The sequence below is a fragment of the Python bivittatus genome, unplaced genomic scaffold, assembly GCF_059951505.1.
Source record: "Python bivittatus isolate LINGU-HERP-01145 unplaced genomic scaffold, Pbiv_v1 ctg000690_np1212, whole genome shotgun sequence".
Lineage (NCBI taxonomy): Eukaryota > Metazoa > Chordata > Lepidosauria > Squamata > Pythonidae > Python > Python bivittatus.
In genome coordinates this window covers 17,560,319-17,587,857 of record NW_028277096.1, presented here as the reverse complement: position 1 = coordinate 17,587,857, position 27,539 = coordinate 17,560,319, and the positions used below count along the sequence as shown (strand labels likewise).

At 42.2% G+C, this 27,539-nt stretch overlaps 1 protein-coding gene across 10 annotated transcripts in view; it reads right to left on the bottom strand.

Annotated features, from left to right (window-relative positions):
• Positions 1-27,539, bottom strand: part of MSI2 (musashi RNA binding protein 2) — a 509,931-nt gene that overhangs the window by 76,597 nt on the left and 405,795 nt on the right. For all 10 annotated transcript variants that reach the window (XM_088152520.1, XM_088152522.1, XM_088152519.1 and 7 more), the window contains exons 9-10: positions 25,524-25,638; positions 9,905-9,979 (exon numbers count right to left, since the gene is read on the bottom strand). In XM_088152520.1, the coding sequence (XP_088008646.1) occupies positions 9,905-9,979; positions 25,524-25,638 (190 nt within the window). The remainder of the gene's footprint in view (positions 1-9,904; positions 9,980-25,523; positions 25,639-27,539) is intronic.

Sequence of the window (27,539 nt, the reverse complement as noted above, 5' to 3'; positions counted from 1 at the left end):
ATGCATTCATTTTCACATTACTTTTATGTTCATGCAGTAATATCTTGAACTAAAATGCAAATTTTTGCCTGAAGCAGAGGATTCAAGCAAGAAGAAAAGGGCATAATATGTATTTTACTATATATGTATTGTTTCACTATGATGCTATTTTGTGCATTTGTGTGTGCGCGTGCGCTTGCCTTCGAGTCAATTTTTGATTCCTAGCAACTGCCTGCACAGGTCCCTGCAGTTTTCTTGGCAAGGTTTTTCAGAAGTGGGTTGCCATTGCCTCCTTCCCAGGGCTAAGAGAGAGTGACTGGCCCAAGGTCACCTTGCTGGCTTTGTGTCTAAGGCGGGACTAGAACTCATGGTCTTCTGGTTTCTAGCCTGGTACCTTAACTACTGGCAAGTACGCAGTTAGGTTTCTAAGCTTCTTTATTTATCTTGCTTATTTGAATCAATAGTGAAATGGCTCTTGGAAAAAACAATCTGAAGAGAAAGAAACCTTTGCCGGCATAGGAGGGGGAATGATCATTATATAGTTGCTAGAAACTTGGATTAATTTTCACAATTATTCGACCATGCACCTAAGATAATTAGATTTATCCTCCTCATTTGTCTAATAGCCACACCCACCATCCCGAATTGCAGCAGAGATACCTGCTGTTCCGCTCAGATAAGAATCTGGCAAGAATGGCTGATCAAAGTCTTTTTCCAGACTTTCCAAACTAGGCCAAAGCATATGTTTAGAAGTATTCCTAAAAGGATGTGAAAACTTGTAGTGCTCTTGTTGTCAGTCTTCCTCCAGTGGGGGGCTGGGTGGGTTCAAAATTCATGCAAGAGGAAAAGGAGGAGGAGGAGGAGGAGGAGAAGGAGAAGTGAAAGTGCAACCAGCCAAAGCAGATGGTAAAAGCAGTGGTTTGGGGTTTTGTTTTTTAATTGTTTGGTATTGATAGTAATGTGCAGACCACCTAGGCCTTTTCTCCCCATCTGTCTCTTTCATGAGTCCTGCAGTAAACCCCAATTAATCTGTTATGCATCTTTAAGACCTAGTTGATAAAAATTATGTCTTGTAAAATTGGCAAAGTCTGCAAAGTGAAATAAGAGCAAAAATAGATTAAAGTGAAAAAAGATAAATTTCAGATCTTTTCTTTTAAAAAACTTCAAGCAATTGTGATTAGTTTCAGAAAGCAGAATGATCTAATAAAGTCTGCAAGGGGTTGTGGAGGGAATAAGTAAAAGAAGCTACGAGCACAGCCAAGTCCATGTCAGTTTGCACAGAAGTAAGTCCTCCAGAATACAATCGGGCTTCTTTAAGTGCATACAATATTTCAGCTTTAGCAGCTAAAGCATGGGAAACAATCCTAAATGCTTATAAATGGGTTATGTCTGTGTGCTTGCATCCACAGTCATGCAGGAAGATGGTTAGAACTCTTCTCCATGGCCACAGAAACTAAGACCAGATGTAACTGTAAGTTGCAACTACCTAGATTTCGTTTAAATATAATGAAAAAGCTCCTGTTTATAAGATCTGTACAACAATGGAACAGGCCACTTATGGAGGTTGTAGGTTCTCCATCTCTCAAAGTTTTTAAGAAGAGGCTAGACAAGCTCCCTTCAAGGATAGTTTAAATGGTTTGCAGAGGGTTGGGCTACATGATACTTATCCTTCACTTCAGTGAACTGTTACACCAGTTATGTATTTAAGGTATTATTACATAGGTGTGAAGTCTAATTTTGGAAAAAGGGTTCTCAATGTAGTTTACATTTCAAGCCATGAAACCGTAAGAAAACAATTCATCATAAAGCATGAACAAAAACAGGCAAAACATTCATAGGTCCTATCTGGGCAACCACAGGTGAGGAAATGGGTGTTGAGATAGAAACTCTGCTTCTTTTGTGCTTATGTCATAACGATACACGCTAGCATGTAAAGGGCAGAGCTTGTGTTGTGACCTCAAAATTCTCAGTTCATCATTTTAGCACCACTGATTTTTGTAGGCCCTAGCCACTTTTGTCTTTGTGGGTCCCTCCCACCACAAAAATAATAGGATTAAAAATGATATTTCATATGAGTTTCAATACTTTATACTTTTACAGAGAAACAGGGAATAGCAAATATATGTATTATTTTGTAATAATAACCAGTTTCCAATTAAACATGATGTCTGTTACATAACATCAAAGTTACTAAATTTTAGTATTTATGCTATGCTTATAGGTTATACAAGATTCTTGGTTTAATGTTAAAATTTGATACATATCTTGCCGTTTTTTTATTAAAAGGCAATGGAAATATTTATCAAAAGGCATGAAAATAAAGAATTTCTATTTAATTTTTTATTCTTTCTGATTTACAAAAATACATTTTCATAGACCCTGTATGTAGACATAGGCACTGTGTCTATTGTGCCTAATGGATAAGTCAGCCCTGATGGCAGGAAGGGAGGACAGGTTTTGCTGCTTTTTAGGTCCTGAGCCCTCATCCAATGATAGAAGTCGATGTATCAGGGTCTTCTTGTCTTGTACTGAGAGGTGCGAAGGACTGGAGAACAGGTGAAAACCTATAAGGTTTCCCTTGAGTCAAGCTAAGTCCCTCTGACTACATGGATGCTTCTTCCTTAGATAGCCAAGGGCCATATCATACAATATTGTAAAAATCAGGACCTTGTGCCTTACCTGTATAATTGTAATATAGTTCCATCACTCAGCCCTGTTCAGGAGGCTGAAATTCTGGACCACTGGTCAGGCCACTTCATTAAAGTGAAGGAGAGTAGATATGAAATATATTTCATATCTCAACTTCCTTGAGCTGAAGTGTGACTGCATGGACATGAAGGGAAGTGTTTATAAATAAACACATACACATACATACAGTGGACCTCGTATTTTTTGGTGGTCCTCCATCCAATGTTAGCCTGGTCCACCCTGCTTAATGTGTGAGATCAGCCCAAATTGAATAAGTGCTCCAACCAGCTGTGGTGAATAACAGCACAGGGTCCTTGTTTCCTGCTCTGCTAACTCTACTCTTGTCAGCTCTACAAGGTAGACCAAATCATGAAATGGACCCCACAGGATGACTAGAACTATACTTTACTGAGATAGGTGATAGCAACAGCTTCCTTCCTTCCCCCTAGAGAGTGAGGAGAGAGCCAGTCTGAGTCTCTAATATTTTCCCACCCCGCTGGGCTCAAAGCGTGCTTTTTCTGTGCCTGTTGTCCTTACGCCTTCATGGCTCCCTACAAGTCTTCACACTGGCCAATAAAGGGTGCTACATGGGGGAACACTATCCTAAGTCACCAGTAAGGGAACCCCCTTAAAGACATGATTGGTTCTGTCCCTCCAGAAAAGTCCAAGCTGACATCATTGACTGAGCTGTTGCTTAAAAGAGTTTAGCAAACATGGCCTGGCAGGGGAAATCACAAAAGAAGCCCAAATGGCGGCAGCTTTTAAAACAAAACAAAACAAAACAAAAAACAAAAACAAACAAAACAAAACAAAACAAAAAAACCCCAAAAAACAAAAAACACCACCGTCCCTACTTCCCAAATACTGAAAAGACACACAATGGAACAGCTGGATCGTGGTATTGTTTCACCTGAGAGAAGTAAATATCACATTTCCATACAGTGCCAACTGGCATTTTATTTGCTTACAAAGCAAATGAGCAAAAAGGGAATGTCCTCTATGGAACGAAAGGAGTTAGCCAAGCCTGCCTCTATTTAAATTTCAAAACAATAGCAAAAATGGGCCTTTGCAAAGGGAATGAAATGGCAGAATATGTCAGTATTTTAATATACGGGAGGTTATTATTTCCTTGGGGAAAGCTGGTCGAGCCATCCTATTTTAGCCCAGAACCATACTATATTTAGGTCCTGTAACATATCTGTACTATAATAGGAACTGACACAAGGCCTGTGCTATAATGAAGGCTTCTGACACGCAGTAATGAGGGTTAAGGAAAGCCACATCCTAATCAATTCCCAGCTTGGGTTTATAGATAGAAAGGTGTAACCCAGCAATCATTCTTTCTGAGTAACCTCAATTTACTTCTCTGGGGCTTGGGTTGACCGAATCCAGGCTGGATTGGATTCAGACGGTTCTTGCAGTCACTCTCCTTTATCCTAACATCTGTTGACAGATGGGCCTGCGGCTATCAATTTGGAGCTGTTGGAAGGCACCCCACTGCAGCAGACCTATGACCAAGAAAAATCCTTCTCTTTGGCTCGGAGGCTGAAGATATCTAGAAACCAGAAAGGTCCCAGATATGCAGAGATCCACTTATAGACAGACAGCAAAACATTGTGTGTTTTATCCAGTTCTGCTCCTTTTCTGAGGATACATGCCTGCCATCTGCTTCTTTAGTGCAAGGCCAGTTTGGGAGGCACTGAGAATGAGCCTCTAGCATCCTCCCCAATTCTGAGCTGGCTGTTCACTCTTCCTGGTCTGTTTCACACTAGAAATGAAGGAGGACATTTCCCATGGCATGTGGCTTTGTAAAACCTGCCAAGATGGCCTTCAGCAAGAATGCAAAATTTGGAGGCTGGTGTAAATATATATATATTTTTTAAATAACACTTTGAAGTTTGGGATTTTTTTTCAAGATTATTGGGACACTTAACTCATCAGGTAGTCCTCAACTTACGCCATAATAGAGACTGGAAAATTCATTGTTAAGCGGTGCAGTTGTTAAGCAAGGCATCATGTGACCGCACCTGATTTTACAATTTTTGAGACAGTAGTTAAGTGAATCACCCTGGCTGTTAAGTGAACTACATGGTCATTATGCAAATCTCATGATCATTGTGATTTTTGCTTATCGGAAGCTAGCTGGGAAGGTTGCAAATGGCAATCACATGACCCTGGGATGCTGCAACTGTCATAAATATATGTCAGTTGCCAAGTGCCTGAATTTTGATCACGTGACCACGGGGATGCTGAGACGGTCAGAAGTGTGAAGACCAGTTGTACGTCACTTTTTTCAGTGCCGTCGTAAGTTCAAATGGTCACTAAACTAATGGTCATAGGTCAAGGATTATCTGTATTTATTTGTTGGTCAGATTTAGATCCTATCTTTTGTTCACAAGCTCATGGTGACATGCACAATGTTCCCTCTTGTGAGCTAGGTTGGGCTGATAGGGAATGACTGGCACAAAGTCATCTAGTGAGTTTCCATGCCTAAGGGGGGTTAGATCCTGGGCTTCCCTGGTCCTAGTCCAGTGCTGTGGTGGTAAAAGGTACCCCCCCCATACACGTGAGCTGCATTCACTAACAAACTTATGAGATGTCCCCCCCCCGCAAATACATGTGAACTGCTTAACGTGCCTTTGTATGAAAACATTCACAGTGAACTGAATTGACCCTGAGTGGCAAGAGATGGAAGAATCAGCCAGGAACCAATGGCCTAGTAAAATAAATTGTTTAGATTCACTAGTATATCTCAAAGATAGTATAACTAGCATGCTGTTCTAGTAAGAAGGGAGAAATAATAAAAAGATAACCCAGATGGGTTTATCTAAAACAGTCCAATGTCATGCTGTAACTTACACTGTGTCTGCCTTTTCCTTTGTCTTCTCTTAGTAATGTAGTAGACCAAAGGTATATAAACTCTTTTGCTCAGGGCTGCTCTAAGCTGCGAATGTTTTGCTAGGGCCTAGTATACACTGTCAGTTGTTTGCATGCTTAATAAATTTATGTTGTATCTTCAAAGTGATTTGGTTGCTTTAGGTGAACCAGGCTTTGGCCACAACAGCACCTTCACCGTTATACCAGACTGGTTTTTCTTTTCTTTTACTTCTTCTTTGCTACTTGTGGCCCACAAATCACAGAAAATTATATAATTGTTTTTTAGAAGTTTGCAGCAACACACAAGGGGTCAGGAGCCCAAAGGGCAATGCCCAGAAGAAGAGATAATGAGAGGTCTCTTGAAAAAGAGATCTGTGGTAGTACAGGTGAACGGTAGATAAAACCTCTCTGTAATCAGCACCTCCCAAGGAAAGGGGTGGTGGTAGAATCTCACTGTTTGCTGTTAAAACCTACCCTAGTTGTTTTGTTGTTGTTGTTGTTTTGTTTTTTTACTTTTCAGAAACTTAGCCTGTTATTTTGTTTGGCTAGATTCTTTTTTTGCTGATTTATAGGAGCAAAGGGCATGAGTAAACCAAGCAAAGGATCAGCCACGTAATTGACACAAAATACAGATCTCCAACTGTCCTTGATAGGCTTGTAGGCCAAGCTCCTTTCAGTAAGTGCTTCAATTTCACAGTCCATGCTCCACTGCAATTGACCCACCAGCTGAGGCTTACAACCACCACAACCACACGATGGAAACTGTACTTATTTTATTAGTGCATGCTCAGGGTTTCAATCTTGAAGATCAAAGAAGAGAACCTTAGTGATATTGTTTATACACCTGCTAATATAAGATATGCAACAGTTTCAAGTTACATCAAAATCTTGGTCAGAGAAAAAGTAAATAGCTCCAACAACACTGCTGCTTATGATCTGAGTACATTTTTATCATCAAAAGGAGCCAACAAAACTGTAATGTAATGCAACTGTATTGCATCTCTATTTAGATGTACAAGGGTTGGTTAAGATCATGATGTTGTTTATCTGACCAAAGTAGGCCATATCCTGGTAGCTAGCTAGATATGTAAAGTTGCCAATGTGAGGCAGGGTGGACAGTTACCCATACTTGCACACATGTAGCAGTGAAAGTTAAACAGTTTTAAACAAGTGCTTCAAATATACCTGAAGATAAAATACGGCTGGCCAGTGCTGACATTCTCAAATCTATCCTGTGTCCTCAGAGAATTAGAATGAGATGAAAATATGCTCACTTGACCAACTTGGTGAGGACTGAGGGAATGCAACCATTCAACCCCTCCTCCCAATTGGCTAGGAAAATGTGAAAATCTTGATCTGAGTTTTGTCTCAGTATGTTAGAAAAGTATGTCTACGTCCAAGGCAGTTAAACTGCTCTTGTCCACTGTCTGATTTTTGTCCTGCAGCATGGTTTGAATGAATGTTTATTCTCAGCAGAACAAATCTGGGATTCCATTTGAGATCAGGAGAGAAGCATCTGGGTGTTTGCAGCAAAAAAAAAAAAAAAAAGATTAAGCATCTTAACTCATTTTCTTCTAAAAACTGGACTCTCTTTGGAAGCATTCAGGGTTGCATATGTTTAGTTTGGTTCTAGTTAACAAGGTCTGCCTCTAATGCCCAGCTCAAACTTTGTCCAGGAAGGTTAATGACTGGCAAAGCAATTTCCAAGGCAAAACAAAATTGGTAAATTTTTCCCAGTTAATTTAATTAGAACCTACTCCCTGCCTTTCTAGTCATCAGGGTGGAATTGTTTTATTGACTGTACTCCACTTTGAGTTCTGCAATCCAAGGTGGACTAAAACATTTTAATAAACAAATAAAATTCCAGTTAATGTACAGCTGTGATAGCCCTGTCTTGGAGAGGGAATATATAATTTAGGCTAGCACTGGATGGTGAAGAGGCTATGAAGGCATTTTTCAACTTAATATTTCATACGTCAGATTTACATTTTTAATAATCTTTAAGAAATATGGCAATGAGGAAGACCTTGGATTGCATACATCCCAGTAGTCCTATTATATTGTGGAGAAACCAGGAGTTTGGTCAGGAGTAAGTATCATGACTTCCCTTTGAGGAAGGACCTGGACATGCTTTTTAAAAATGTGAGTTATCCAAATGCACTCAGTCTCCAAAATGATTAAGCAGAAGTGCAGATATATCTTGTTTCTTGTACATGTCTAGAAATGTACATATATGGATGCTAACCTTCAGATGATGATGCCCATTCTAAGCACTGGTCACACTACACAGAACATGCTGTCCTCTTCTCTTTTAAATCAAAGTGGGAGAGGCAATTGAAAGAAGTGTTAACTCAATATAGGATAGTGAGGAAAAAGCTGTAGGAATTGTTAGCCCTTGTTCCTATATTGGTTGGTAGGAAAGAGTCAACCTAGGCAACCTCTCTGATCTTTCAACTTACAGAACTAGCAACCCAGAAACCACAATGTTCAAAAGTGAGAGAGGACAAACGCCTCCCCGCAGTGCCACTTTTTCTTATAAAAAGTGCCCTCCCACTGCCACAGTTTGTGTTGTTAGCAGAGAGGTCCCTAGTCACAGACTGTTGCCAGCTAGTTGGGCCCTCGGTGTTTAAGTGAGCAATGGAACAAAGGGGGTAAAAATACTTAAAACCTTTGTCTGATAGTGCAAACGTGAATGTGACCATTCTGTGTCAATTGGCTAATGCTCAAATACTCTTCAGAAGCTGGCAAAAGCCTTCTCTAAAAGAATAAAATAGAAGTCTGTGAAACACTCTTCTCAATTTTGTAGAATTCAGGAAGGATTCACCTGACAAACCTGGTATATTTGTTTCTCCATGTGTGGATTTGGGATCATGTATGTAATGGCACGGATAATGTTAAATCAATTTTCTCTAACCTAGCACCCTTCAAATATGTAGGAGTGCAATTCCCATAATCGCCAATGGCTGGGGAAGGCTGATCTTGATATTTTTAAGATGCCACTTCCTTGAATCCCAATATTTCTCCCTTAAGGGAGAATTGAATATTATTTTCAATTCATCTTTCTCTCTCTCTCCCTCTCATTCCCAATCACATCTAGGTGTTTCATAATTCAAACACCATAATAAAATAACAGCATACAATAATTATATTAAACTAAAGAACTTAATTAATATTAACCACCGACCTAAATAAAATGCTTTGCAAAGGCATTTAAAAAGACCAATTTTCAGAGTCTACCTAACTCAAACAGGGAAAGAATTCCATATCCTCTGCCCTGCCACAAAGAAGAGCTTACTGATTTTTGTTTAAAATGAAGACAATTGAACACAGATTTCTTAAATAACCTGAGCAAGGTGTTCCCCCATCATTTCTCTTGTTCATAACTACAGAATGCAGGGTAAGGTGGCTTAACCTCACACCGGTGATACATATTAATAAATTATAACACTCAGTGCCACATCTTCCTAGCTGTGGTTTGCAGACAGGCACTGGCTCCTAGTAAGCAGCAAGTCCACACAACTGAAATTGGCACCACGGCCTTCCCAGAAATCTTGAGGGGGATGAAAACATATATGCATGTGCCACCCTCTGAACTCTTCTTGGCATCTCCCTTTTAAGCTTGAAGGGTTGCTGGCATAAAGAACCCTTTAGGGCATTTGGTTTCAGTGGTTGCCTGTTGATAATGGCAGAGCTGGAGCGGAAGAGGATGCTCATTATTGTCAGGAGGGGATGTTTAAAAGCCAGCTAGCCTAACATTTCAAAACCTCAGGAGTCCTCCAAGTGATGACTACCAGTAGTAAACTTGGAGGGAATGGAGAGACTAAATGCAGTAGATTTGACAGCTGTACAAAACAGACTCAAAGGGAAGGAGAAATAAATAAGGGGAAAGTATCGTGTTGATGTCTGATCTCTCGTAAATGTGCTGGAGAGTTTGTTGCCTAATAGCACACATGGACTCAGTGCAGGAAATATACAATATTGACAGTGCCTATGCTTCCAACAGAGCCAGTAGTTATCATTGTTGTTTTAAAGAATGCTGTTTTCAAATAGCCAGTACGAATTAAAAAGCAAGATACATGTATTTTCCTCCTACATCCTCAATAGAAGATGATATTGGAAAGAAAACTTTTTGTACCTTACCTAAACATGCATGGGACATATTACACAAAAGGCCCTTTTTAAAAAAATATGTTTTCTTATTAATCATGGATTTTATAGGAAAGTCCTAAGTAGGGACTTCCCACCTACCACTACCCCCAAAGTACCACAGCATTCAAAAGCACTTGTTCCCAAGGAAGATGAGTTCAGAATGGTCACCTTAATTTACTTTTGTCATTATATGCACTGATGTTTCACATACCTGGAAACTGATAACTGTAACTGGGGGCAAATCCAGGATATCCTCGGCCATAGGTTGCGACAAAATTTGGGTAACCTGGAATAGACAAGCATTTGAGAAAGAGGGAATTAATTAATTTAAATCCAGATTCTCATTTCACATGCAAATAATTACACCAAAGATAGAGAAGATTTTTGTGCAAAGCATTAGAAGACTTTATTCCTTCTGTGTGCATTACATAAATGCTGATCACATGTTAGGTACACTGCAATGATCTTATAGAAGGGTCTAAACAGAGGTATCTGGTATAAACTACAATGATGAATGTGACATCACTGGGGAACACCCATGGGTCCCAATCATATTGCAGATGAAAAAGAAGGTGCTAGTATGTTTAATGCAATTTGGGTTTCATTTACCCCTGACCACAGAAAAATAAAACCCTAACCCTAACCCTAGAGATTAGTATCATTCCTTGATCATTTCCCCCTCCGTCCCCTTGCCTACTATTCATAATTAAAATGCACCCCAGTAACTCAAAGCCAAGGACTCTGCCTACTTTTCTCAGCTGGGAAGAGTAAATGCCAAGCACTAAAGGATAAGCACATAACACAGGTTTGCTTTGACATTTGGAGAGCTTACAACAAATGTACTTTGCTTCAGAACTATTGACAGTTGGAGATTAAGGTACTAGTGATGCTTCATCCTGAGAGTCTGAAGGACAACTGTTAACACATCCAAAAGTCAGAGGCAGCAAGATGAAGGAGCTGGGAAGATGAAGGGATTTTAATTTTATTTAGGATGCTAAGGTTCAACAAAATGATTGCAAATAGAGCATGGAGCAGTCAAAAGCATCAATGGTATCTCAACATTTTCTTTTAAAAGTGAAACCAAACATTTCAACAGAAGTCTTTGAATATCCAGCCATTCCTCTCAGTGTTAATACAGGGCCTGGAGGAATATTAATGGGGATGGGGAGAGAGGGAGATCAGGAAATATTTGTCACTGTACTTGTTTTCAACTGATCTGGAAATCCTCAAGAGGGCACCAGCCTCCAGAGAGAATTGATGATGGAGAGAGCTGATTGGTGCAAAAAGGATTAAGCAATTGTCTTGCTTTCTACCAATTCTCTTTTGGAAAGATTGCTGCCTTGTGCTTCTTTTTCTCCTGGAAGATACATGTGTGGTGGGAATGTGGCATTTACTCAGAAAATTTGAACTCCCAGTACTTTCAGCACTGATTAAGTGTGGACCAGCTGAGGTATTAGTTGGATTGAATGAGAGCCGCTGGTCAACACATCTGAAAGGTATTGCACTTGGGAAGCTAGGAACAAAGAGTTGGGGTCAGGTTCTATCTCAGTTTCTTCTGGCAGAGCTAGGGAAATCCCTTTCCTGAAACTCTGGGGATTTGGTGCCCATCAGCATCAACAAACTGAGTCCATGGCCTTACTTGGTACAGCCAAGTTTCCAGTGTTGCACATTAAGACTATCCTTGTGACTGGGGCTTTCTGATACCATGACTCCATCCCTTTCTCTCTCTGCCTATCCAACAAGGATCCTTGCTGCTCTCCTTCTCTTTCCAATTATCCATTTTATGGGATCTCCAATACTTTCTTGAATCTATCTGCACAAGTTTGGTTCCACTGTTGCTACTATTCATTCTGCTTTGGTTTTTTCTCCTACTGTCGTTTTTTTTTTTTTGAACCACCAATAACCAGATTAATCCAGATTCAATAGACACAAAGCACTGGACACTTGGACAACCGATTGAATTTTTGTATCTCCCTTCAGTTGCTGGGGGAAGATTTTATTTTACAAAAAGAAAGCTTACAGACAAAAATGGAATTTTAAATTATAAATGCCTTCAACTAGTGCAGAACTAAATCTTAATAAAAAACTATTTTCTATTTTAACTATCTATTTTCTGTAACCTCTTTACCAACACTATATTCTTTAAAGTCTAATTTTGCTTTATTTTCACATCATTCTCTTCTGAATCTCCAATAGATTTGTATACGGGTGACTTCTATATTTCTGTTGCCTTAATTCCTGTATATCTCTAGAGAGCAAGCTATATAGGTAGTCCTAGCTTAATGACTGCCCTGTTTAGCGACTGTTCAAAGTTATGATGGCATTGGAAAAATAACTTTATGACTGGTCATCACACTTATGACTGTCCCAGTGTCCCCGCGGTCACGTGATCAAAATTTGGGCACTTTACAACCAGCAGGTGTTTACGACCATTGCAGCGTCCTGTGGCCACATGATCACAATTTGTGCATTTCACAGCCGGCTTCTGACAAGCAGTGTGAATTGCAAGTCGCGGTCACGTGATGTCTCACTTAATGACATCACTTAGTGATGGAGTTGCTGGTCCCAATTGTAGTCGTTAACCATGGACTACCTGTACTCCTTTTTCTATGGACTTTGATCTTTGATCTTTTTTTAGTTTCTGTTTTCTTTCCTTCATTTTTTCTGCTTGACTATTCCTGGCCGGGCTTCTGGCCTCTTCTCCTCCTCTGACTCTCGGCTCCATCTGAGGGAAATGGCAGGAAGAACTTTTCCCTCACACCGGTTCTGAGGGAAGGAAAAAAATGCCTCTCTCTCCCCAGTTTTCTCAGCTGCTGCCTCCTTTCTGGTTGTCTCTTTCTCATCAGGGCTGTCTATCTTTTAGTTCGCCTCTTTATTTGACTCCTGGGCTTTGGCTTTGTTTATTCAGCCTCTTCCTTGTGAGGCCTGTGGCTGCAGAGCTCCCAGACGGCCATCTTGTTTCCCTCCTTCTTGCCTCCTGCCCAATGCTGCTGTTTGATTGGCTGCTGCTGTTTGATTGGCCGCTGGGTCATCCAGATGATGGGGAAGGGCCAAGAAGGGAGGGGGAGGAAGGAGCACAGGGGCTTACTATCCATACCTACATTTCTATTTTATGCAAACTTACTTTTTTGCTCGTTCCCTTAAACTTTATTTTTTTTAAAGGTGAGATATAATTGGATGCATCTTAGTTTCCTGCAGCTACCAGCTTCTATCGCTCCTTGCACAAAATGTGGCTTCCTTGAGGAAGTTTGCTCTGTCCCCTACTGCCTTTGGTAGGCACTGAAGGTGGAGGCCTCAATGAACTTTGGGGTTAACTTAAAGTGAATGTTAACCTACTTAGTTGTGCATTTGGATTGTTGCATTTGGCTGTTGTTTCCGATGCGGTTTGTACACGTCAGTCCAGCAGCAGAGGCTGCCTGGAAGAGAAAAGGGCCCAGGAGTGAGTCATGAATGGATGAAATGGGCAGTCTCCTTTGAGAGCTGGTAATTCTGATTAAGTTCTGCAAAGGAATGGTTATTCAATTATCAGGTAATTCAATCTCACTCAATACTAGTGAAGTATTGATCCCCAGCAGAGGCTGAATGGGAGGATATGAGGCAGAGCAGTAAATCATGCAGAGACACAGTGGTAACCAGCTCTAGGGTTCGCTGCTTTGGCCAACTCAGGGGCATTACGTTTTTAAATCAATTAATTTAATTTATTAATTCCATCAGGCACCAACGAAAAGTGCAGGAACTTCTAGCCTAGCATAATGCGTCTCTTTTAAGAGGAATACAGCAAGCTTGCTTCTGTTAAGGAGCAAGTTTTCTGTGGTGAATTAAGATTCTAAACCCGATTCAGGGGAATTCTTTCTATTGATTTTAACCTAGATCAAGCTCTCAGCCCTCTGTTGCCTAATACAGTATTTATTCTTTCTCTAAGGATTCATCCCTGCAATTGTGTTCATTTTTACAAAGCTGTTGCGCAGCCCAGCAACATGCTCAATTATTTTGCCAACATAACGTGTCCTTTCCATTTCAGATGAGATTTAGACGTCCATATTGTTCGCTATTAATCATCATTTAGAGATGGAACATTAAACGCTTGGATGAATTTTGATTACTAATTATGAAGGGATGGCTCTGAGCACGGAAAACAAAACAGTGATGGCCAAACATGGGTTTATAGCTTTAAGTGCATGCAAACACGTGGTGGCCTCTTTAATATGCATTTTCTGCAACTAAACTGTCAGAAATTCATTGGGCCATTCAGAAGTAAGTTTTGCAAACTGTTTCTCTTCAGACAACAATGCTGATTAACAGGTTTCTGACTAAGGGAGCACGGTACAATGTGATTGACAATTCCACAGTGAAATGTCATTTGATTATATTTTGCTTTTAAATAAAGGCTCACTTCAGAATCAATCGGATGAGTTTGTCACATTGCCTTTGAGGGGGTCTCTTCCAGCAATGAATAACTGGATCGCATAAGAGAACAGTCATTCCAACACTAGAGAGATAAAGTATGGCAAACTCTGTTCCAAAAACAGTGCAGCCAGTTTATACTCAAGTCTTCTAAGCCCTGAATTTCTCTGTATGAACCTTGTTGTTTCTTGTATGTTGCTGATGAAAAAACACACTGCAGGTTTGGGTTTTAGAAGACAACCAAGTTATTTTTGTCTGCATGTTCCAAAAGGGGGGGAAAAAAAGCCTTTGTTTCTTTCTTGAGTAGAACTGTCAACCCTTTGAGGCAGTCCAGACAAGAAACACCAACCACGAGTACTAACACTACCTTTATTGTAAGGTTACCGTACTGGAATCTTACAAGTCTGAAAGTACCTTTCCCCTCCCTTACTTCTGCTCTCCTGAAAACTAAGGAGGGTCCCTTCTGAGACACCTTCTCCACTCCCACCCCTCCTTTGGACTCAGATTTTGCTTATCAGACCGTTGTCTAGGCTGTGGTTCTTCCTCCTGTCTCCCACGGTCATTCCCACATACCATTACAAGAAGGGCCGCTGTATCTTGGCTGCAGTAATCAACCACTAGATGGCAGTAAGGTAATAGACACTGCTTCCCTCTCTGCTTCCCTCTAGGGCTCTTCTGGAATACTGCAGCCCAGGTGACAGCCCTATTAGTAGTGGGGGCTGTGACCTTGAAGAAGGAATCTCAATGTCACAGCTCTTTCTGCTACTATGATGACTACTAGTAGTAAAAGCTGCCACTCCCCCACCCTTTTGAGAAGGGAAGAAAACTCTGTATTCTTTGCACGAGGGAGGAAGCAAACGGGTTGGGGAAAACAGTATATGAAGGCTGAAGCAGGGTGGCCAAGGAGAGAGCAGAGTAATTTGGGAGAAAAATAAAGGGAGGCCAAGAAGGGTGGGGCTGTGGGTGAGGGAATGAGACAAGCAGGTAAGTGCAGGCTTGGGAAAAGGTTGGGGATGTGGAGGTGCAAGGGGGTGTGGTGGGTTGCAGTAGACCCTATTGCTCATACCAGCAGTCGGGGGGGCACTTTTTGCACTTTTCCAGTTGCACTGAGCCATGACTGACTTTCAAGAAGTGTTGGAGAAATATGTGCGAGAATCTCTCATGATTTCAACCCAGATGGTCCTTTCTACCCAAGAACAACTTGCTTCTGGAGCAGCAACTACAATGAGAGAAGTAATGTACGGGGAGAGGTTACCCCCTTTCGCTGCTCCTAATTATTGTTCCTCAGCCAGTTTTTCTCATCAACACATTTCCAACTTTGCAAAGAGAAAAGGCCAGGAGGGTGGGAAGAATCTGTAGTGGACTGGGATCCCAATCAGCTGTTGAGAAGGGACTTTTTTCTGTTTAAAAGGAACGTAAAGGGGACACAGTGTAATCATAGTTCAGGTGCATAACGTAATCTTCTCCAGGGTGCAATATTTGGGCCACCTCTTTGAGGTGGGCCAGGTCAAGAAACAGACTGCAGGAATTCCAGGACTGCTGCTTTATTGCAGGGCATACTGTACTGACAGAATCTTAAAAGTCTGTTTAGTCCTTGAGGTTCTCTGAGCTTGGTTGTTTTCTTGCAAATGTTTCGTTACCCGGCTAGGTAACATCTTCAGTGCTAGAATGGAATGGGGTTTAGATATTGTGGCATGCCCTGCCAGTGTTGGTGGGGGGCATGCCACAATATATAAACAGGGAGCAAACCCCTCTCCTTTCTAGCACTGAAGGTGTTACCTAGCTGGGTAACGAAACGTTTGCAAGAAAACAACCAAGCTCAGAGAACCCCAAGGACTCCACAGTTAAACCCTGAGCTACACATATTCGCTTCTATTGGTATCTTAAAAGTCTGTCCAAGTTTCTCTGCCTTTCAGTCCCATCTTGCAATCAGAGGGATTTGGGTTTCTTTCTTACATTTCCTTTAATCTCAGGACTCTGTCATCTTTTCTCTAAGTCCTCCCTTAACGGCTCTCTCATACCTTCCCCAAACTCTGCTCTAAATTCTTTTACAGCCACATATTTCATATACAAAAGAGACGTATCTGCTGCCTTCCAGAAGGGGTGGAACTACACTTCCCCAAATTCCTATGTCTAGGGCTACCACATCTGGGCTGCCAAAATGTGGATGACCACCAGGTGGCAGTTTTTGCTGCCTTAATGTCACCCAGTTTTGTAGCCAAATGAACAGGCTCAATTTAACCTATTTTGGAGACGTTATGTGAAAACCCAGCTCTCTGGAGAAGGCTCTAATTTATTTATATTTCAAATTTAGTCACCGCCCATCTCACTCAAGGAGTGACTCTGGGCAGTTTACAATAAAATAAGAATAAATACTAATTAAAATACAATAAAACAATGTACATATATAAATAATGTATTCCAAAGAAGTGATGGTAAATGAATGCTATTAACCTATGGAAGCATCTTCAGGGTTCCAGCCACCCCCAGGGTTGGTTACTCCTCCTTGCACCCCAGGCGAGTTGGTAGAGCCAGGTCTGGAAGGCCAGGAGAGTGGGGGCCCGCCTCACCTCTGGTGGGAGAATATTCCATAGGGTGGGGGCAACAGCAGAGGAGGCTCTCCTCCTGGGCCCTGCCAGTCAACATTCTTTCATAGATGGGCTCCATAACATACCTTCTCTGCCTGACCGGGTGGGGCGGGTCAATGTAATGGGGAAATGCTGGAAAAAGGTGGAAGGAAAGAGAAGCGGACGACCAGTAGCAAGGTGGGCGGATTCAGTTACAGAGGCAATGGGTGCACCATTGGAAGACCTGAAGGACCAGGTTGGGGACAGAACATTTTAGAGAAGGTTTATCTATGAGGTCATTAGGAGTTGAAAATGACTTGATGGCACATAATCAATCAGTTTTGTAGCCCGGATCTGGTAGTCCCAAGTATGGCCAAAGGATGGGAATTCTGGAAGTTTTTGTTCCATCATATTTGGAGAACATCAGAGTAGGAAAGACTTTCAGGACGTGATCCTGATGCCCTTCAGAAGTTTAGCTATAATTTCCATGTCTCATCAGCGGGCAGCACCTGGCTCTCAGTGTTGATCTTGGAAGTTTAGCAGGATTGGCCTTGGCTAGTAAGTGGATGTGAGACAGTGTGGCAATTCCAGGGCTGTAGGCTACCCTGAAAAGTCAAATAAATGTCCAGGAAGACAGCAAAAGCAATCCACTTCCACAATGGTGCCAAGAAACTGCCTGAATTTTGTCACTGTGAATGAAGCTTGGCTCAGTTTCTGCAATTCCCACCAGCACAATCAAAGGTTAAGCATTGGTTTCCCTACCAGATGCCCTCCAAGTGGGGTGGCTGGGAATTCAGGGAGGTCTGTATCCATCCAGCCATCCAACAGGTCTGTATTAGGGTTTACACAGGTTGTATTTATTATTTGACATATCGGATAATTTGGTAATGAGTGTAATGTTATATATTAAAGGTGGATGACTGATGTGGCATCAAAGCATCCATAATCAATCAATAAATGCCACCAGATTAGGGAAGGCTGCTTTAGCTAACTCAAATAAAGGCACACTGGGTGCCAGAATAAACCATACAACTTCCTGCCCTTTAACATCACAAGGGAAACAGAAGCTTGAAACCAATCTACTGGGATCAGTGAACACAAATAAGGACACCTGTGTCCCCACCCCACCTCTGCTGCGGTCCTTCACTCCCCACCTCCAACAACAAAGACAAAATATACAGCTGACTGGATAGTAGTTCTCATCTATATATCCCATCACAGAACATTTCTCGAGGTCAGGCAGATGAAATCATAAATTTATAATACAACATTACTTCAATTTTCCTCTTCATTTGCCGCTGCAATGCCCAGCTCTGCTCTAACGAGTCAAAGCCTGATCTGCGCGGGGGAAATTGGCTGGCTGAATATCAATAGCACATTAACATCGTGCCCATGTGGATGCTTCATCAAGCCAAATTATGGGCAGGCCGGCCCATCCGCCATTTCCCATTTAGCCCCCATTTTCGCCCGGCAATGGGCACTGAGCAATTTATTTGCTTCAGTACTTCTGGCGAATGATCAATCTTGCAGTAATTATCTCTTGTCACTAAACTGAGAAATCAAGGCTCTGCCTGGATTACCTCCCTTGAAGAGAGAACTTCGTAGCCATGAAAGGACAGGCCTAAATCAACCATCGGACATGCTTTTTACAACACAACTTCTTCACCACCCTTTCCCCAGGCTTATTAGTGACAGGGGTGCTGAGTTAAGCCCTGAGTTCAGGGCTACCCTGAAAAGTCAAAGAAATGTCCAGGAAGACAGCTGAGTTAAGCCCTCTGTTGCTGGTAGTTAGACTCAAATATTTTCCTAGGTGGTTGGGAATTGTGGCAGCCATGACCCCAAATCCATCTGGAGGTTGCCTAATTTAAGTTGCACTAAATGGATCTGGAATGCCATCTCATGTCCTCAGGTTTAGAGTGCCCTAAATCAGTGTTCTTCAAGCTTGGCAACTTTAAGATGTGTGGACTTCAACTCCCAGAATTCTTGGAATTGAAGTCCACACATCTTAAAGTTGCCAAGCTTGAAGACTGCCCTAAATTGTAGACAGTCCTAAAGGAAACCAGTGCTTCAGAGAGCACTGCTTAGCTGACCTTGGCTGATTAGCTATGCAGGATTGGGCTGGTTAATATTTAGTTTGGGGATCATCTGGAATAAATCAAATAAATAATTACATTCCAGGGCTGTTGACTGGACTGGGAAGTCAAAAAACATCCCTTAAGAAGGCCCTGGCAAACCACTGTTGCCAAACTAACTAGATAGATGGTGGACCAGCTGGACTTAAGCTTGACTTGAAGAGATCTTTACCTATAAAGGGAGTCAGGCAGAAAGAAATCTCTTAAACTGCCTGCTAGAACAGAGGCTGAATGCTGTGGAAAATTAAAATGGAGGGTCCTATATCTTGTCTTGCCAGTGACTTTATTGTAGGAGGGTATAAGAGACTGGGAAGGTTGAGAAAGGAATGGAAGAGATAGCAGACATAAACTCTCAAGAGATAGAAGGCAAGTCTGTTGGTGACTTATCCCATGGCAACTTTGCCCAGGTGACAAGAAGTCTGAGAAGACGCATTTCAAATCATTCAAAGAGTCTTTGCCTTGACTGACTCTATAAATGAAGATGGGAAACTCATCTTGCAGTTCTCAAGATCCTGTCTTTACTCTAAGACTAGCATTAAAGATACCTGACTGTGAACATGTGTACCTCTTGTTTCCTTGATCTTGTGGAATGATATGGAGACTATGACATAGGATGGGGAATCACTACAGAGCATCTTGCTGAGGGCTGCCTCAAATCTGGAGCCAATCCAGCGTCCATTAACACAATGTCTGTATTTGCATAATACTTTTCATTAGGTCAATTAAAAATGCAGGGCACAACATGTAAGGCTTCATTAGTTTTAAACTTGGTACTTTGTGGACTGGAGGTGGGGCGGTTGCTACTTTTTTATTGTTTAGTGTGTTATGCAAACCCAATCCATGTCATTACTTCGTAGCTCAATGTGTTCTTTGAAACAAGAAAATGTGTTAATAAAAGAACAAGTTAAGTGTATTAATAGTGAGGCAGACGCCTAAGAATGGGCCTCCAGGGCAGAAATTCTGGGATCTGTGCTGAAGTCAGGGATTGCTTTGGGAAGAGGAGCAGGAGGAGCAGGAGCAGGAGGAGGAGCAGGAGACAGAGACAAGGGGAATCCTTGGGGTTCTCTGAGCTTGGTTGTTTTCTTGCAGATGTTTTGTTATCCGTAACATCTTCAGTTTTGTAGCACTGAAGTTGCTACCTAGACGGGTAACGAAACGTCTGCAAGAAAACAACCAAGCTCAGAGAACCCCAAGGACTCCACAGTTCAACCCTGAGCTACATATATTCTCTTCTATTGGTACAACAAGGGGAATTATGTTTTCAAAATCTGGGGACTTACCTTGGAATACTAAACATAAGCAGAACTTTGCCTGCTCCTTTACTCATCCAGACAGAAAGAGAAGCTATATAGCATGATGGTGAACATTGCCCACCAAAAAATAAGTAGCCTGGGGATGAATGCATCATGCAAACTGATTCAGCTAACAAAACCCTGTTAGTTACATCTGGGCACCGTCTGATTCCCTCTGGCATGGATGGCAAATGTCTCAGGACTCTTTAGGCGTAGGAAAAATGTCCAAAGCTCTCTCAGCCCCAGGCAAGGACAATACAGGACTAGAACATTATCCCAACTCTTTGCCTCCCTTATGTCCAGTTGGGACAAGGAGAGAACAAGTATATCTACAAGTATATCTCTTGGGGAAGGCCTTAAGACCATACTCTCACCACCATTTCACATAAGATGAATGGCATTAGGCTGATTTCACATACTGTTTAAAGACCTAAATCTCTCGCCCAAAGCACAGGAATTATGATTGAAGAAGGAAGAAAGGGGCTTTTGCTTGGATTGGCCTCTTGCCCCCAGAAGATCAGAGGCAATCCCTCTCTACTGTATTTTAGTTTTTGCTCAAACTATCCTTCTCTGTCCTGCATTACAAAAATGGCAACTAGAACCAATATAAAGCTTGTACTTCAGGTTCCTGAGATGGTTTCTAATGGCTCTCTATGTTAATCATAGTCTTGGGCTCACTTTTCCTTCACTTTCTCTGGTAAGGAGCATCTCCTCTAGAAGAATGACTTTTCTTTGAAGGGCACAAATGTCTTTTATGCATGAATGCAGCCCCATCTAGATTGAACGTGTGCACTAATGCACAGCTGGGGTCTGGCTCCCACAGTAATATTAAAAAGTCAGTCACAGATTTCCTGAAATTAGATGTTCACATCAGGTAGTATTTCAGTGGTCTGGAGATATAAATTTTACTAACAGAGTTTTTTGTAGCCTGGGAGGGAAGGGAGTTGGGGAGCTCAAAGCTTCAAATATAGCATTTAAGAGCACTGCAGTGATGATCCCTGCAAAGGGAAGGGAAGGGAAGGGAAGGGAAGGGAAGGGAAGGGAAGGGAAGGGAAGGGAAGGGAAGGGAAGGGAAGGGAAGGGAAGGGAAGGGAAGGGAAGGGAAGGGAAGGGAAGGGAAGGGAAGGGAAGGGAAGGGAAGGGAAGGGAAGGGAAGGAGACAGCGCTACAGGGGATGACATACAGAAGGTCCAAAATATGAAAAGCCACCTTGAAAATGAAAAATGGACCCATTACTCAAGTCATACCCTACATGTCTTCTTTGGGCACCCTCTTCTTGAGAGATTAAAATAACTTACCAGTTTTTACATTACAGACCCTACACTGCTGGAGGATCACCTTGAATATTTTAGCAGAAATTTCAGTTTCTCATAGCTCCTTCCAGAGTGTATGAGAGCCAAAAACATGGAGATTATCCTTTCCCTAGAGGACTTGGTGGCTTTAAAGGCCAAAGTAAATATCTTAAACCTCATGTTCCCCCTTGAAAATCCTAAGACTCCTCCCACCCCAAACTGGCCCTGGCCCTCTGCACTTTTCGAGTCCATACTCAATATATGGAGCAAAGCTTAACCTGAGCAATGCTGAAGGAAAAGATGCACCTTTAATGTAAACAGAAAGCACTGCCCCAAAGGAGCAGGTCAATAAGTAGACTTAGTATGAGCTCTCCAAAATTCAACTGGGTTAAATGGTGGTTAACCAAAAGCTCAGGCATTACTGCCTTGGTATCTGTATGTAAGCTGTCTGCAGCCCACTGCCCACTCCTTTGGATATGAATCTCTCCATAGAGAACAGGCAATTTCTGACAAAGGCTTCTTATCAATGGTCCAGCTTTTGCACTGACTGTCACCAAAAGAGATTTCCAATAGTGCTCACTGAGAATAGAGTAGCAACATAATTTCTTGGGAGCATCTTGGGAAGAGATTCTACTTTTCAGGTCAGTTAAGTTTCAGGAATCTTTACTGACCAACTGCAACTGGCAAGCTTTTCTTATTCCCCTTGCCCCCAGTATCTGGAGATGGTGATATCCAAGCCTGCACAAGCCTATTTTGGTGTCCTAACTTCTCCTTCATTCCATTCTCAGAGCACATGGAATGGAATCACATGACCAAAGGCCTTTATGATCCTGGCTATCAAGCCACATCACAGGCTCCCTATGCTAATTTTGCTTGATGAGTTAATTACACCCTTCTGTTCATGGGTGGAATTTCACTGCTGTGCAGTTGACGGGTTAGCAAAGGAAGATTTTGATTGCACACTGAGAATCCGCTGACAGCCATCGACCTTGAAGCTGACTTGGGAGAAGCAATGGGGACACTTTCCGATAAAGGACCAGGCATGCTCAGACGCTTTCGGCTGGTGACTGCAACTTGGCTGCTTCATAATGATGCCACCACAATAATGTTAGTTGCTCAGAGAGAGGCCGAAGGGTCCAGGAAGGAGCTGGAGCAGATAATTAAGCATCTGGCCTTCATCATGAATCAATCACTCATTCAGAGCAAATCAGGATGATTTAAAATTAATAAGATCACATTAGGAGTCACCCTGCAAAAACCAGTGCAACAGAACCAATTTGGATCTCTTAATGAATCTGTGCACCCTACGTGCACTAACAGGCACCTGCATGGTAGAAGGAGGCTTGCCAAAATCCACACTTCCATTCAACCGAAGGAGGTTTCAGTCTGCAGTTTCCATACTGAACATCATTTTAGCATCTCATATAATGCAAGAGTTAACCTAAGCACAAGGGACTCATAAACTTATCTCAGGGTCAAGCTTTTCTAATTAGAGGTGGTGAGTCCTGGCTTTTAAAGCCCTTTTCAATTTTTCTGCCAATAATATGGATGGTAGAGAACCTCATCAGTAGAACAGAAATGTTTCCTGGTGGGTGAGCTCCTGCTCTGAATACAAATATTGTCCACCGAGAAGGATGAGCAGAAGATTGGAGAAGCAGCAGATCGTAACTGCAAGCTGCTTCTAGGGAAAGGAACTGAGGCTTCTTACCACTGCTGTCATATTAAAATAAAAACTCAACCACAGCAAAAAAGATATTCTGGGACCAAGGCAGTATTCCCTTAAATACCTGATGTCACAGAACTTGAGCAAGAAGGAGCTGTGTAGACAGAAAGGCAGGACACAGAGAAAAAAATGGCAATCAATATTGTTACTAATATTCATTAATTAATGAATGTTCTGTTTGTGGGTCACAAGAGATGTCGGGTGGGGCACTCTGGAAAGCGTGCTGGAGTGGATCGGCCTTGTTATTACCTAGCCAGGTTTTTTGTATATTTTTGTATGGCTGATCTGGATAGGGGATGAGAGGACCTGAGCCTTTTTCACCCTGATGTGCAAGTGATCTCCATGTGAGTGGAAGCATTAATGATGAGTGGGGAGCTGGAAGGTCATAACTGCAGCCGTCTGTTTTGATAGCGATCCTGTAGTATCAAAGGGATTTACTAACCAGTTGGGTTCACTCTGTATGGTAAACTGTAAAGATCAGAAGCATACCTCAGCAAATGTCTGGCATCTTCCTAATGAGGAGAAGCCTTTGGGAAGAGCTCTCCCACATTCAAAAGATAAGAGAAATGACCAAATAGGTGTATAAGAAGTGGGGTCTAAATAGATTGCAAGCAGTTTACCCAATGCCCTGAGCTACCTCAATTAAAAGCCATTTTCCACAAAACACATTCATTGCATGCAGATGATCCAAAGCTCAGCATCTCCCAATAGTAATGAAAAAGGGATGGGGTGTAAATTAAAGGCAATCACCAGCCCTGAATCCCATGGGGCCAGGTTATATGTGGAACCCCCTCTCCCTGAGGATATCTGCCAGGTCCAATAGGGTGGGTGCGCTCCAGGTTCCTTCCCTTAAATGTTGCCATCTAGTGGGACGTAGGCAACACTCCTTCTTAGTGCCCCCTGACCTTTGGAACACCCTTCTCCTTGAGAGCCAGCAGGCTCCTATCTCTCTAGCTTCCGAAAGGCCTTGAGAACTTTTCCCACAAGCGTTAGGGTAGGGTAAGGCTGGAGCCCAGAAAAGTTGGTTGTAGATGTGAGGAGTGTGTTGGTTTTGGGGATGCTGGAAGTTTTTTATGCTGGTTTTAATGCTTTTACTGTTTTCATTATTGCTTGTAAACTGCCCAGGGTTATGCTACATAAGATAAGTGGCAGTATAAATCAAATCAACCAATCTATATTTATTTATTTGATTTCTATTTGCCAGGATTTTAGGGTGCCTCTGCTCGTCAGAGTAGGCAGTGCTAAATTATGGAACCTAATAGACTGATCCTTTTTAAGATAGCTGCTGACATTTCTCCCATAAAGATGCAGCAATGATAACTCATGTGCATTGCAAATCTTACTATCTAGTGCACGTATGGAGGACTATAACACATACCCACTCTGTGCCCTTAGTACACATGACAGAGAATCTCACCAGGAGGAAAGACATGTATATCTTGAGATAGACAGGCCACTAAAAGAAAGAGAGAGACTTTTGGAGAGAAGGCCCAAGTATGTCTCATTGTGTTGGTTAAAACTCCTGCATTAGGCGTACATCAAAGAACTAGGAAGACCAAAGCATTAACTTGCTAATACAAAGCAAAGAAGGGTTAGATGGAAAAATAAAAGTCCATTTCTGGGGAACGGGGGAAAAATATTAATAGCGAATAAAGAGCTTCTTGACATCCTTCTCTATTGATTCATCTGTTTGACCAACTACCCGGGCACACCCACAAGCACATATGCAGAGATATTTGTTACACAGACCCTAAGCAATTCTTAGGTAATACAGGAAAAACTAAGCAAAAGCAAATGAGAGCCAATTATAACTGAGAATGATCTATCATACAAATAGAATTTCACTATTAAATACAATTTATCCTGTTTAATTAGTATTTTCTGGACACAATGGTCTGGACTCAAATACCATCTTCTCTCCTTGGAACTTCTAATTATTGCCACAACCCATGCTATTAAGCTTCTCCCCAGGCTTCCTCCAGCTTTTGTGCCATTTAAAGCCATGAAGATTTTTAATTATCTCCGCTAAACTGTCAAAGATACCTTGAAGAATCTGTGACTTAATTCTCCCTCCCCCCCCCCCAAAAAAAAGAGGAGAGGGGGAAAAAAAACCCTTTTAACCATAGATTTGTTTTTTATGAATGTGAGGCGAACAGCCTACTGGAAATATCCATTTAAATACAAATGTTGATATTCCAAAGGGGGCATGGGCCCAGCAAGCACAGATTCCCCTCCTTGCTGGTGTGGCATCCTGTAAAAGTCAGGTAAATTCTGAACCTAGGAATTGGATAATCCATTGAAAAAGTACCAGTTCGGTTTCTTGCCAATTGCCTAGTTACTGTAAGCATAGCAGAGCATTGGAATCTGTACTGGAAACTGAGATAAATTCTAGTCAATTATTCATTCTCTTGCATACTTACCCAACATTCCCATTCCAAGCATAAAAGCATCCATGGTATATGGTAATCCACGAGCTCTACCTCTCGTCCCTGGTGGAAACATCACTTCTTTAGGTTGTGCTTTCTTACATTCCACCTATTAAGCAGAAATATGTACAAATGAAATGCAAATGAATTCAGGCAAAATGTCAAATCCTGAACTGGTTTAAGATGTGCGGGTGAGGCTGGGGATTATTTTTAGCACTTGTGAATTTTAAAAACAGGCCAGGAAGTGATTTCCAAAGAGTAAACAGGCACAACGTTGCTTCGGAAAATGCCCATGCTTGCTCAACTAAGACAAGTAGGAAGAATATGTTGATAAATCGTAGAGTTAAAATACAACCGTCAAAATACGCATCGAAGTAAGATGCGTGGAGGTTGAGGGCATCTCTCTGCAATCTGTTCCTAATAATAGTGTGATTAATGCAGTTTGGGCTGTTCAAGAATAAGGACATCAGGGTGGGGTGGGGAAAGTAAAACAAATCAAGATGGCAGCTGTAAAAAAAAGGGGGAGGCATCGATCTCAGGGTGGTAGCCGCCATCTTGATTTTCTTTACACCCTCCCGTGGATGCCCCTCTTCCAGATTGACCAGGGAGCAGAACTCCTTTACTTTATGGAAGATATGTGCAAAAGTAGAACGGAAAGCACCTTATGATAGCCCTTGTGACATCAAAAATAAGTTCTACAATTCCATGTCCTAAAATGATGCTGTGGACATGTACCGATAAGGCCGAACTTGCTGGATTCTGTTGGTAGACTGGTGGTTGAGACCCCAAGGCTACCAGTTTTGGAGGACTTCAATTTACTGTCTGGGGATGTTGGTCACTCAGGAGTTCATGACCACCATGGCAACCATGATCTGCCCCAAATCATTGTGGGCCCAACACATACTGTGGGTCTCATGTTGGACCTGGTTTTTGTCTTAGGGTAGTTGAGATGTGATCTGCTTCTGGAGAACATTGCTATTAGTCAGTTGCTGTGGTCAGGTCATTTTCTGATTGCTTTTTTGCTCACAGGTGCCACCTTATCTTGCAGGGGGACACGGCTTGTTAGATCAGCCTGTCTGGTGACTGATGGACCTGGCTGGGTTCCAGAGGGAGCTTGGGGCTTTCCCTCAGGTCTGATGGGCAGTTCAGCTGAGGCCTCAGTAGCAGTCAGGAATGGGCAGCATGTAAAGGCCTTAGATTGGATTGCTTCTATGTGGCCTTTCCTCCTATGCTGATTCTGGGGTGCAGGCTGGTTCTCTAAGGAACTCTGGGATGTGAATCACCAGAAGAGATGCCGCTGGAGGAAGACAAAAAGCATGAGTAAGAACCCATATTAGGGATTACATCAAGGCAATAAGGGCAGTGAAACACTGCTATTTCTCCACTCTTATTGAATCTGCCAGTAACTACCTTGTGGCCCTGTTTAAGGCCACCTAGTGTCTGCTGGGGAGGGACAGGCCACAGGATCATCTGCAGGGCCACTGTGGGGAACATTCTCGCTATCTGGCAGATAAAGTCACTTGGATCTACTCAGAGTTGGATTCTGACCAGACAGGTCCAGTTGAGGTGCCTGAGGCAAGTCCTTGTGAGGTTATCTGGAGTGACTTTGATTCTGTGACTCCTGTTTCAGTCAGGTTTTGGGCCAGAGTTCAGTATAGAGTCTGCATTGGTTGCTCTTATTGATGATCTGTGGAGGATCCTGGATGGGGAAGGTGCTGAGTGGCTGTGTCTTATTTGGGCCTCCTGGTTCTGGGGATACTCCACTGTTAACTCTCGTTGGGTTGCACTTCCCCATTCAACTTGTGCACAATCTGGAGGTCCTCTTGGGCTCTCAGGTCCTGCTCAAGCAGCAGGTGGCAGCTGTGACCAAGGCAGCCTTTGCACAGGTATATCTAGTGCCCCAACTGTACCCTTTCCTGGACCAGGTGGCCCTTCAGAGAGTGACTCATGCCCCCGTCACCTCACAATTGGATTACTGTAATGCATCCTATCTGGGGCTGCCCTTGAAGA